This window comes from Corythoichthys intestinalis, chromosome 10 (assembly GCF_030265065.1).
Source record: "Corythoichthys intestinalis isolate RoL2023-P3 chromosome 10, ASM3026506v1, whole genome shotgun sequence".
NCBI lineage: Eukaryota > Metazoa > Chordata > Actinopteri > Syngnathiformes > Syngnathidae > Corythoichthys > Corythoichthys intestinalis.
In genome coordinates this window covers 23,941,205-23,954,303 of record NC_080404.1, presented here as the reverse complement: position 1 = coordinate 23,954,303, position 13,099 = coordinate 23,941,205, and the positions used below count along the sequence as shown (strand labels likewise).

At 41.4% G+C, this 13,099-nt stretch overlaps 1 protein-coding gene across 13 annotated transcripts in view; it reads left to right on the top strand.

The window, feature by feature from the left end:
* marchf8 (membrane-associated ring finger (C3HC4) 8) overlaps positions 1–13,099 on the top strand; it is a 127,462-nt gene that overhangs the window by 87,697 nt on the left and 26,666 nt on the right. For 8 of the 13 annotated variants that reach the window (XM_057849254.1, XM_057849252.1, XM_057849251.1 and 5 more), the window contains 2 exons: positions 10,880–10,959; positions 11,218–11,874. In XM_057849254.1, coding sequence (XP_057705237.1) covers positions 10,880–10,959; positions 11,218–11,874 — 737 coding nt within the window. The remainder of the gene's footprint in view (positions 1–10,879; positions 10,960–11,217; positions 11,875–13,099) is intronic. The other 5 variants (XM_057849262.1, XM_057849264.1, XM_057849263.1 and 2 more) reach the window with 2 other exon arrangements.

Sequence of the window (13,099 nt, the reverse complement as noted above, 5' to 3'; positions counted from 1 at the left end):
CCTCTATATCCTAATTTTTATTTTCCTTCATTTCCTCACATCTAAATGCAAAACTTTTCATTTTCAAATCTTAATTTTAACTACTTAAGAACATAGGATGTACATTAAAATTGAAGATAATGTAAACTTTTTTATTTTTATAAATGGTAATGATATGAGTAACATACATTCACAAAATAAATACAAATGGCTTACATCATGCAATGGAAAATATTTTGAAGATCACTCAAACATTGACTGTTTTAAATTATAAGGAAATAAATAAGTAGCCTAACATAAATGACCAAAAATAAGTCCAAAGTGCACATTGACATGGAAGATGTTCTGAACCTCCCCATCAAACAAAATAAATAAGCCTCTTCAACTCTTTCCTTTGTCTTAAACAGGCATGAAAATCACTCATCTTTCGGCAGAATTTGCCGTTTTGAAGTCTAAAAGGGTGACCTAAATGAATTGTGTAGATCCGAGGAGAAAATTTTTAGGAGGGGGGGCTCGTAATTCCATCTAACTACTAACGACATGTTTTATTGAAGTTGCTAAGCCTGTCTCGATATGCAGTGAGTCCATTTCTCGCGAGGTAAACAAAAAATGAGGGCGATAATTTTCACGGCTGCGTTTTATTACCGCGTGCGTGTGTATACATGCATACATTTGTGCGTGCGTGTAGATGTTATGGGACTCCAGTACATTTCACAGATGTTTATTTGTAATCAGCACACCGTAGAATTACAGTGCATACATACAAAATAAGGAAAGACGTATGTTAAACACTGTAAACGTTATCATTGCTACATTGAGACTAATGGGGGGGGGAAGAACCTACTTTAGCCTGCTATTAAACATTGGCAGTCTTCTCCAAAATGCAAACTAAAAGGTGACATTTCAAACATTAAAAATCACTGGTTAACAGCATTTTCAAAAAAAAAAAAAAAAACCTATAAGTGACACCACAAGCAGGTACGAAAAGTGCTTTTTTTTTGCAGAGCGTGAAGCTGTTAGCGTTGTAGCGAACGTACCTCCGGTGTACATTTCAAAATAAAAGCACGTCGCGTTCATATAAATAACGATTTCTGAAGTTAATCCCACGTACTTCAGAATTAATACTATAATATGTAAATTGTATGTAAAATGTAAAAATAAATTCATAATAATAAACTCTGAATGAACTGAGTAAACTTTTTTAAACCTCTCAAAGGCCAAACAGTGCAACTTTCATGAAGTTATTGTCACATTCTGCTGCTGGTTAGATTGTGTTTTGTTGCCGGGCTGTTAGTGGGGGCGTTCCTGACGTCGCACCTGAATCCAATGCAGGCTCATCAACGCAGCATTTAAGCACGGGTGATCTCAGAGAAGGCTGCCGAGATATTTGCCTTGCTGATCCCCATTTGACATATCGCACTTATAGTCTTGCTACATTTGCTTGTTACGCCCCTGCATTGGGTTTTTCTGTTAGTGTGCTGCACTCGTTTGTAACCTCTACCCTGTGCAGGTATTTGAGTGTTTTTATTTTGGCTTTTTGGCTCGCTGCCTATCGTCTTAGTTTACCTTCGAGTTTGTAGTATTGAGTTCCGTCGACCTGCTGTCACGGACTCCTTTTGTTATTTCTACTATCCCGCAATCGCGTGTTATTTTTTGTTTGCAATCATTAAACCCTTGTACGTATCCCCCGCTTGTTGTCCGCTTCAAGGTCCAACCTTGTTTCCGCATTTGCGGACGCTAACAATTATAAGTAATAATAATTGACCACAGCATCCCGTCCCTCTATTAGCCTCCTTTTTTCGGGATGGGGGGAGTCCCTTATTTCTATTTCTGAAAGGTGGCAACCCTGCTTTGGAAACAGTTCACAAATTACTGCAGCATTTCTTTAAGTAAAAGACAAGTAAAGTTGACGTAATGAACTTACCAGAGATTGTTGCACCGGTCCAGCGCTCTTCCTCTGGATAGCAGTCCTGCTCTTGCAGGCTCAAACTCGTTGTGTTCGTTCACGTTTCGTCTTCAAATGATTTATTAGGTTCGAGGTATTGAAACTGGCCGATTTAACTCCACATCTCGAAACTTTCAGGCCACAAATCTTGCATGCAGCCATTGATTTTAATCGACGGGATTTGTATTTTGAAATATTTCCCGACCGCCGCCATTTATCCTGGTTTATTTTTCCTTCATATGAAAAAGCACCCTTGCCATTGGTCGGGAGTGGCTATTGGCCCGTTCTCATTGGTCTGGAGCAGGCCAATAGCGATAGCTGCTTGGTGTTCACGTGTCATCACACAACACAGAGACAGAGTGTAGTGAGCGCCAGGAGAAAAAAAAGACTGCGGTCAAACGTTATAATAATGGACCGGTAAATGGTATCGGCGCCGTCTTTGTTGGTACTCACCGATACCGATACCACCATTTCGGGCCGGATCGGCGCCCCCTGCCGATACTAGTATTGGTATCGGTGCATCTTTAATAATAATGCTAGATATTTTTTTAAGAATTGTTTTGAATAATGTTGGAAAGGCGAAGTCAGTGTTCTGAATCAGTTTACATTCCATTCATTTGCAGAAGTAAATGCTATCAACATTTGACCTCATTGTTTGTGTAGTTAATTATTGTTATTTACATGTTTATTTGTACTTTAATAAAGAATTTAGGTGTTCCAAAATGTCTTTGTGAAGTAATAAGCGTCAACAAAAATTTCATCACTAAGTTAGTATTAGTCGACTAATCGTAAAAATAGTCTGCTGACTAATCGGGAGAAAAATAGTCGTTTGGGACAGCCCTACCGGAACGTATTTCTGCCACACCCTTCTCACCTTTTTAACCCCTGACCCATTTTCATGCCTGAGATCTGATCAATTTTCTGTTGCATTGCCCTTTTTTCGCATTAATTCAACAAGCTTGTTCATTTTTCCTTTTTTTTTTTTCTGTTCCAGGAAACGTGCATTTGAACCTATCAGAGCTAACTATCTATGCTGATGACATGTCAGTATGTCAGCCAATTGAACGGATAACCGAGTCCATGCTCACGTCGACGCGACTCCTCTTACCTGATCTCGTCAGACTCGATAACTGCTGCAGCTACGGAGAGCTCCGTGCCGTCCATGGAAGAAATAAATATTTCATTATGCTTGTTGTTAACACTTGTGTATGTAAATCTGACGTTAGTAGATTGTTTTTCTTCTTGGTGATGCCTGTGTGGCAGCAGGGCAGGTTGTTTTTAGCGTGGGGTTTAGACAATAGCTGTCATATTTCCGGAATCAAAGCACCATTCCGCCCAGTTCTAGCGCCCAATCTCTTAGAGCAGGGGTCCCCAACCTTTTTTGCACCACGGATCGGTGTTATTTGGGTCCTTTTTTCACGGACCGGTGCTCTGACAAATTTTGCAACCCATCAAAAATTGCAACGTTTCGGTTCTGCGCGCACGTGTCACGTTAAACATAGCCGCAAAATGCGCAAATGCAGCGATTCCAAAGTAAACACTACAAACTTTCTTGAAAGAAAGGAATATTAACTTACGTTTGATCATGGAAGGACTTGTAGAAAAGTTCTCCTCAGATACATCCTGCCATGTTAGCTGCACACAACAACTGCACACCGCTCTCACCATTAACGACTTTGCCTTGTCGTTTAGCATTAATTAGGAAGCCCGCAAAGATACGATGTTGGAAATTGTAGCAAGGTTTTCAATGCTCTCGTAGGGATGTCAGGATATTCCGGAATTACTTTAATCCAGAACCTCGGTAGAGTTGTTGTCTCAAATGTACGTTTACTAAGGTCGCCGTCATTTGAGATCTTTACAAGTTGAGCTTCCTGTTGCACAGACATGCTCGAATCACTCGGTTTATTCACAAACGGGTCACGAATCATCTCCTTCGCAGTTCGTGGGTCTTCGAGGTTGTAGGCTCGTCAGGTGCCCTTTTCGCCGTAAAAATATCTCCAAAGACGTCTGTTTTCCAGTCATCTTCGCTCATGTGGGGGCTACTGTATTTTTCGGACTATAAGTCGCACCTGAGTATAAGTCGCACCAGCATTAAAATGCCCAACGAAGAGGAAAAAAAACATATACAAGTCGCACTGGATTATAAGTCGCATTTTTGGGGGAAATTTACTTGGTAAAATCCAACTCATAGAACAGATATGTCATCTTGAAAGGCAATTTAATATTAAAATACAATAGAGAACAACATGCTGAATAATTGTACAGTATGATGTTACATGATGCATGAACAACGAAATGCGAATATCCTGTCCTCACCAGGATGCTACGGCTCGGTCCTGGCTATACAGCGAGCTAAACTCCCAAATGACGATGCTGGACGTCCGTATAATTTGCTGAATCAATTTCGTTCTCGATACCAAACAGGTTCGCACAACGCAAGTAAATAATAGTTCGGTGCTATTACAGCAATGACACAAACTGTAAGCATGCATTCGCTAGCATTAGCACATCGGTTAAACAACCACACAACTGGCTCTAAGTGTCCGATCCTGGGTGGAAAACGCACAACGACAACAGAAAAGATGATACAAACAGGCGTTGCTTCTGTAGAGATATTTTACAAGCATAAACAATGAATGTAGGTTCGCAGCCGTGTCTCTCCCCCCCCCCCCCCCCCCCCACACACACACCCACTCACTCAGAGACGCTACATAGCTGTCCGTCTTCTTCTGGCGTGTGGTGCTCTTCTTCGCGTAAAGTGGGCCCCACGTGGCGGTGATAGCACCAAAAACTAAAAGCATGCATTTCAATATAAAAAAAAGTCAATAATACAATTGAACAAAGGCAGAACGCGAACGTGGCCGTAGCTATTAAGAGTTATTTAGATACCTATAGCATAAAGAACATGCTAACAAGTTTACCAAACCATCAGTGTCACTCCAAAACACTGAAATAACAGGTGAAATGATATCATAATATAATAATTTCATACATAAGTCGCTCCTGAGTATAAGTCGCACCCCCAGCCAAACTATAAAAAAAAAAAACAGCGACTTATAGTCCGAAAAATACAGTAATTATTTCCGGGAACAAATGTGCTGTGCCCGCGGCCTAGTAATACGTTATTATCGAGGACAAGCGCACATGGCTATATTATATACACAAACAAGATGTACTGCTAGCAGTCCAATCAATGGATTTCTATGACATCATTCTAATCTATCCCGTAGTATTATATCTAGAGTAGACAGGGATATTTGTGTGTTAAGCAGGGGCACAAGTTTAATTCGGCCAGAATGCGGTCGTTATTAAATTATTATTTCTGTGCGGCCTGGTAGCAAATGCGCCACGGAATGCGGCCCGGCAGATGGGGACCCCTGTCTTAGAGGGAAGGTGTTCCAATTTCACCCCTGCTAATACGACTAAAACATAATTAGCTGAATGTCACAGGCTTCCCATAGATCGATAATATCTCAGGACTTGAACCAGAATCGGATAAAAAAAAAAAAAAAAAAAAAAAAACCTCCACCCAATATTAAATCCGCTGAATTACTTAGTCCAGTGACGTCATGGCTAAGACGAGTCCCTGGAGCGCTATGTTGACAGGAAGAGCAAAACGGCAGATTTAAGGATGAATTTCTTCTTCCACTCTATGCCAGGTTGTTGTATATAGCTGAATACTTGTGATTTGAATTCCAATAATAACGCTATTTAGACTTGATTTTAGGTGTCGTATACACGACTTCAAGCTCCATCTTTTATTCCCTTCGCGACCTAACAGCGCAACGCGGCGACATATTGTTGTCGGCAAGCAGGCGGCATCTGCCTCGATCCATCCCGGAAGGGGTAATTAGTAAAGGTGTGCAAAATTTCCGATTCTTAGATTATTCGCGATTCGGCCGTGGAAGATTCGAGAACGATTCATAAACATCCAAATTCCGATTATTGAAATATGCCAAGTAAAAGCGAAAGTACAACACACTCCGCGCGCCGCGCGGTCTTCGGCACAATGAAGAACGGAGCGAGAGTAGCTAAACATCATGCTTCTCATTACCCGGCCCCTCGGGTAATGCCAATGCTCAACTCACGGCTCTAGCTCAACTCATGCCACGAGATAAAAAACACAACAACATACCTGACTGCTGCCGAAAAGCTGCTACAAGCCACATTATGTTGCGGTAGATATCATTTATATAGGACTAGATGCATTATAGCTTCGGTTACCAGCACATCTACAAAAAACTAGATGCGGGCGTTAGTAACGGCCGCCATCTTAAAGCAGTACACTTCCCTGCAAGGCTGTTGTAGTGAACCTTCCAAGCGAACCTAATTAACTTTTTATCTAAAATACTCCCAAATCGGTAAAATATTGACTTGAATCTATCTTTAAAATAGTTTTAAAACTTTCACATGTCGAAAGTAGACAAAAGGGAAATTATGAAATAACGGGAGCAATTTTAACAACTTTAACGGTTGATTCACAACATTAAATTAATTGAATGTAGTTTAAAGCTGCTGATACAGAATGGGGACTAGAGTTTTTTTATTTACTGTTATTTTTGTATGTTTGTTTACTGCTATATGTTAACTTGATACTGAAATAGTAGTTTGGTTTAGCCTGAGAGTATTTTTGAACAATTTTGGAACTAATGTACAAAACATTTTTTAAAAAAAATAAAAAAAAAAAAAGGAGGGGGGTGCATCAATAATCGTTTTATAATCGAATCGGATCCTCTGAATCGTAATCGTAATCGAATCGTTAGGTGCCCAAAGATTCCCAGCTCAAATTATTTTGGTCAACTTAAGACATCCAATCCATTTGACGTGGGACGTCTAGCAGCGAATTAACGTTCATTCATTAATGTCAAGTTCAAATATAAATCCATAGGGTGACAATTATAGAATTACCCAAAATAAGGAGGGAAGGCACTCAGCAATTTTGTGAAACTTGCAAGCAGAACGGGAGGGAACTATAGAATGCAATACTAGACTACATAATAAAGTTTCAAAGATTGTTCTAAACGTACCACTCCCGTGACCTTTCTTATTATTTGGTTTGGCCCTAGCAACAGATGGGTGTCCTGGCCTAAAAGTGAATTGGGGAAGCAAGCTGGCGACACCCCTTGAACTTGTTTGTCTATGTGTGTGTATGTAGATGGATTTCGATACATGTGTGTCAAAACATTTCATGTAGCAATATGTATTTGGCAATGGATAGAATGCGACAGTTTGCTTTCTTAATGACTGCGGCTTGTCCTTAAGGTTGACCTGTGGAGCGAAGGCCAGTTTGAACCGGTCAAAATGACAAGGCAGTTTTATTGAGAGCAAAACATGTCAATCTATATTTTTCTGGCAATCAATCACTAAAACATGTCTTTATTGCAATTAAACAAGCACCGATACCAGTATCGGCAGGGGGGCCGATCCGGCCCGAAATGGTAGCATCGGTATCGACGAGTACCAACAAGGAGGGCGCCGATACCATTTACCGGTCCAGTATTATAACACTTGACCGCAGAAACTTTTTTTTTCTCCTGACGCTCACTACACTCTCTGTTATGTAATCACACGTGATCACTTTGCATACCAAGCAGCTATCGCTATTGGCCTTCTCCAGACCAATGAGAGCGGGTCAATAGCTGCTCATAACCAATGCCGGGGCAGCTTTTTCATATGTAGGAAAAACAAAGAATGTCGGCGGTCTGGAAATATTTCATTTTATAATCTCCGTCGAGTACAATGGCTGAATGCAAGATTTGCGGCCTGAAAGTTTCGAGAGGTGGAGTTAAATCGGCCAGTTTCAATACCTCGAACCTGATAAAACATTTGAAGACGAAACATGTGAACGAACACAAAGAGTTTGAGACTGCAACAGCAGGACTGCTATCCAGAGGAAGGGGGCAACAATCCCTGGTCAGTCAACTTCGTCTACTTTACTTTTATTGTCTTTTACTGAAAGAAATGCCGGAGTAATTTGAGACCTGTTTCAAAAGTACGATTGCAACCTTTCAGAAATAGAAATAAGCTACGCCCCCCTCGTGCCCAAAGCTGTACATATCACGAAAAAAAAAGGGACATCCCCAAAACTGTTAAAATGCATAAAAATGTATCTTATTTATATATATATTCCATATTGGTTCAATACGGAACGCAACTTTTAATTCCCAATTCGGAGCGATTCCTTATTTCAAAGGACTGGTCGCAAGCCTATTCAAATGTTCTGTAGAAGTAAGCAAAGTAAGCTAAGCTAAGTGGCTAAGTGTGTGTTGCTGCTGGTGCACAGAAAGGGACGCAAAGAGAGCGACAGGATGCTGTGGTCAATTATTATTATAATTTCATGAAAGTTGCACTGTTTGGTCTTTGAGAGCAAAAACTCAGTGGTTTAAAAAAAGTTTATTCATTTATTGTATTTTTACTTTTTTACTGTTGGGCTAGTATTATACATGTTTTGGGAGATTGGAAGGTTTATTTAACTATTGTCTATATATTAGATCGGCCGATACCGCACAGCGAGGATCGGTATCGGGGTCAAAACATAGTATCGGTGCAGCACTAATTGCAATCCATCAATAACTCGGCTATAGTGTCAGCAAACATTGTTAAAAGCAAATATTTAATAAGCATCTAATAATTATCTTATCAATGAATGCATTGGATGTCTATCACCGTCAATGGCACCTAATGAGTTTAAAAAAAAAATCCCCTCCTGTTTTGAAGTGGCTCAACAAGAGGATTTGGACAATTTTGAGGTTAAAAATGTCTATAAATGATGAATTCATTGTTAACATAATTGCTGGCTCATTTCATAATTAAATAAAATTAAAAATTACGAGCATGGCCTGCCCCTCTTCCCGCTCCAGAACAATAGCCAAGCTGCCAAATTTAGAGGTGCTTGGGAAAAACCCAAAAGCGAGCCTGACCATTTCAGCGTGAAGGTAATTCACCATTGATTTCATTTCCGAGCTCGCTGGCCCGACGCAGCTCGATAGATGGCCGCGATGTCACATTATCTGTCCTTCAATGACATACTTTCATATTTACACACTTCAAACAAATCATGTCTGGCTCGTAACAGAAAGCTCACCAGTGTATATTGTTGTCACGTGTCGGCAGTACTTTCCAAATGATTCCTACTTCCAGCTCTCCCGCTACGAATGGATTGGATGTCTACTCGTGACAAAGCAATTTAAGTTGGTAGCAGACACTAAAAGAGTTAATAATCATTTGTAGTTGTTACCTTAATGAGCATCTCCCCAATTAATTAATGAGAATAACAGGATTACGCAACAAGTACTCTAATGGTATGGCACAATTCAACACAAAGCAATTCAAGCATCGAATCAAGACAAAATCAAAATAAATACACGAAATGATACATAAAGGTCACATTCAGTGGCGTACCGCAAGCAACACGTCACTTCCATTCATTAATATTCATGACATTAGCTACTGTTGCTAAGAAGGGACATACCACTGTTTGTCCCTCATAGGAAATGAATGGAAATCGTGTACGAAGGAGATGTTTACAGAGCTAAACCTACCAATTCTCTCCGAAAATGATGTCCCCGGTGCCAAATTCACTGGCAAAGATGTGGAAGAACATAAAAATGTTCAGTTAAGAGATGGATTGAGTGTCGAAAGCTGAAAAAGACAAAAAAAACGAGCCGACCTAAGCATAGCCTTAGGTTTTTTATCGACGCGACTGACAATGACATTCTCCTGTTTCAACAAGCTATCCTTTACCACCAGCCCTGTCTTTCTTATATATCCTCTGGTTGTCCTACGTCCCTTACCGTTCCTGGGGGTAATTTAGTTAGCTTTGTGTAGCGATCGCAAATGCTACTCAGTGACAGCCAACGAACACTTTTAATTTTTTCATTGATAACACATCTTAATCCTATATTTTACACTTCCCCCTTACTAAAGTTGTTTATACATTTATATATATATAACAGAAACGGTAACATTGGCAGTCAGATACCATTGTAATTCTTTTTAGGTTATTCATTGTCAGACAGAAGCAGTACGGCACAACGTTACTCTAAAAAATAAGTTAAAAATATCAAAATGGCTTACCTCTTTGTCCTCTGAAAGACCATGCCACCCCATCAAAATGTTTACTGCATATGAAATGTGAATGGATTCACAGAGCTGGTGTTAAAAGTCCGCGCAAGTTGATTCGGTCTTCACATTTTTTCCTCCCGATTTTTTGGTTTCCGGAAACATATGAAGAAAGCATCCTTCATATGTCGTAATGTCTAGAGTCGTTTCTACAAGTTCCAAAAAAGCAATGTGTGATCGGCATGTTGGTTTTTGAAAGATTACCGGAGAAAAGTAGCACAATTAACATGGTTTCTATGCGAGGGCGGGTCTATAATGTCCCACTACGGCTTTACTTCCGCTTTACGATGCGACGTCACGGTCTAAAAATAGCATGCGTGCAGTACGCCATTTGTAGGAGTCAAAAACAATTCAAACAAATACGTAGCTGTTGCTACCTTGATTTTTTGGGGGGAAACCTGAAAATATGCCATTGCAGTAACCCAGTACTGTATACTAAATGTTCCTTATATGCATCTGCACAGCTGCTTTTGCAATGGAAAATAATGATAGCTTGTGGTGTGATCGCGTTTCACAGTGCATAGATTAGACTTCAATTGCACGTTTCCGGCTAAAATGTTAAGCCCACAGTAATATAACTTAAAAAAAAAAAAAAAAACACACAAAAATATGATTAATTCACAAATAATCGAGGTAGTGTTGTCATCATTTACAAACGCTGAAGCAGGATACAAGTATATTTATTCACAGTATATAGTCATGAACAAGCGCTTGGCTTTATATTTATATACTGTACAGTAGCAAATGAAAGGGAACGTCAATAATTTATCCTGTCTATGTGTCCGCTTTGCTGACTCCACAATAAAGTGTGCGCGTTGTTTTTGCCGCTTGCAGGCCGGCAGCCCGACTTCCGTCAACGCCCCCAGCAGCTTCTCCAGAACGTCTGTTTCTCCCTCCAGCCAAGACATCTGCAGGTACCGGCAATGTGGTGTGATGAGTTTGACGCCAAAAAAAGATGGGGGTAATTGTAAGAAATTTCTGGGTGCAAGCAAAAAAAAACAAAAAAAAACTACCTCACGTGTAGAGAAAACTAGGGCCTCCATAAACAAAACAACCACTCCACTGGAACCTCTTCATTTCACTTTTCTTTTTTTTGTGCCTTTCCTGTGTCCTCCCCCTCCCCGGTGTCCTTCACGTGTCTCACGACATTTACATTCAACACTCGCACACAGTAGTGGTGCAGACGAAGACGGTCTGAAGCAGACGGCGGTGGTTCTCTTGGCCCCAAATGGGAAAACCACTGAAGCGGCGGTGACCACCGTGCTGGCAGACAAGCAGCCCGCCGCCGCCCCCAAACAGCGAGACTGGCTGTCTGTCCTGCGGGGTCCCCGTCCCCCCGGCCCTCTGCCTTTCTCGGTCTCGCTCAACGATGTGGGCCAGCGGATGGACGGCCTGTATCGCGGCTTGCGCTTCATCGACCGCACCTGTTCCGAAGGGGAGCTGGAGAGCAAAGCCGAGGACGCCGCTCAGACTCGGGGCTCCCCAGCGAGAACAAACGGCGGTCCCGAGCAGGGCAGGGTCTTTTGGTCGCGGTCCCGCCCGGTTCCGTCAAAGCAGGTGGAGGGCCCCTTTGAGGTTTCGCCGCCTCGGTCCCCGAGCGCCCATTTCCTGCGCCTGCTCCTCCCCTTCTCCCGATCCTCCACCTCATCCAGCTTGCCCAAATCTTCCAGCGCCATCTTGGAAGGCAGCGAGTTGGAGCTAGCCAAGGGCGTCCATTTGGCGCCGCTTTGCTACATGGACGAGGACAGCGACCTGGACCGCTGCCCGTCCCCCGTCTTGCCCAAAACGGAACCGCTGTCACACTTTTCGCTGTCTGCCGACTGCTGCAGGTGGGTGACTCAACTGTCTGGATGGTGCCCGCTCGCCCGCCCTCCCTCCCCTGTCAACGTGGTAGACCTGATGTCAAGCCTTGTGATGCAAGTGGAGTAGTTGACGCTTCCTATAGTCTGACACCTGCACATGCACAATATACGCACAACACTCATTTGTCCTCATTTAAGTTCACCCTGCATATCACCCACAATGGTTTATTAAGGTTCAAATGTTTTTTCTTAAATCAAATTCCTTGCCCTGATACAAAAAATTAAAAATCGGGCTCAGAGAATCCATAGATATTGACCCATGCTACATAGCTGGCGAGTCTCAAGGTGATCTGTTCTTGAATAACAGCAGATTGAGTAAGGCTGCGTTCAGACAGCAGGCACATCTGAATCCAGTCAGATTTCTTCTCAAATCTGACTTTTGGGCTGACTATTTTTAGCAAGATCTGGGCCTGTTCAGACTGGACAGTTTGCCGTGGCAGTAAAGGCGTCGTCCAGCATAGTGATGTCACGGACGGTAAAAATCCATCTGAGATGTTTCAGACTGAGAAGCATCTTGTCTATGTCTGATATAAACTTCAATCTTTCTGGCAAAAATCGGATTTCTGTGCTTTGTGACTACAAAAGAGCCATCCAGTTTCAGTCTAGATGGGCTAAAAATCAGATTTTTGCTGCCCGTCTGAACAAGGCAAGAAGAACAAGAACAACAACCTGAGCGGTGCCTTCAATAAGACATATTTCCGACGGCGGGTTCGAAAAAGAAGATTTGACCATAGTTTTATGGCAACAATGTCACGAACAGTGTTATTAATCTTACTTAAAAAAGTAATTAATTACAGTTACAAATTCTCCCGAAAAGTAATTGAGTTAGTAACTCAGTTACCTCAACGTAAGAGTAATTCGTTATTCGGCTAAGTAACTGGCGTTACTTTTCTACACGTTATTACATGACCCATTCTATAACGTCTTTCACATTGTTTATAGTAACTAATTGAAGTCATCTCTTTATGTTTCCTAAAAAAACATAGGTCACCCTTTTTACATTTTTTTAAAAAAATTCCACCTATATAAGAGTGTAATGGTATACAAACTTAAACTTTCAAATGTGAGGAAAAAAGCCTTTTTCCTGTTGTACTGACCCGTGATTTGAGTGTACCGTCACACCCCAAAATATATATTTTTTTCAACATGCAGGTGAGGCTTGAATCTTTTCCCTATCTACTTTTTGCTCTAA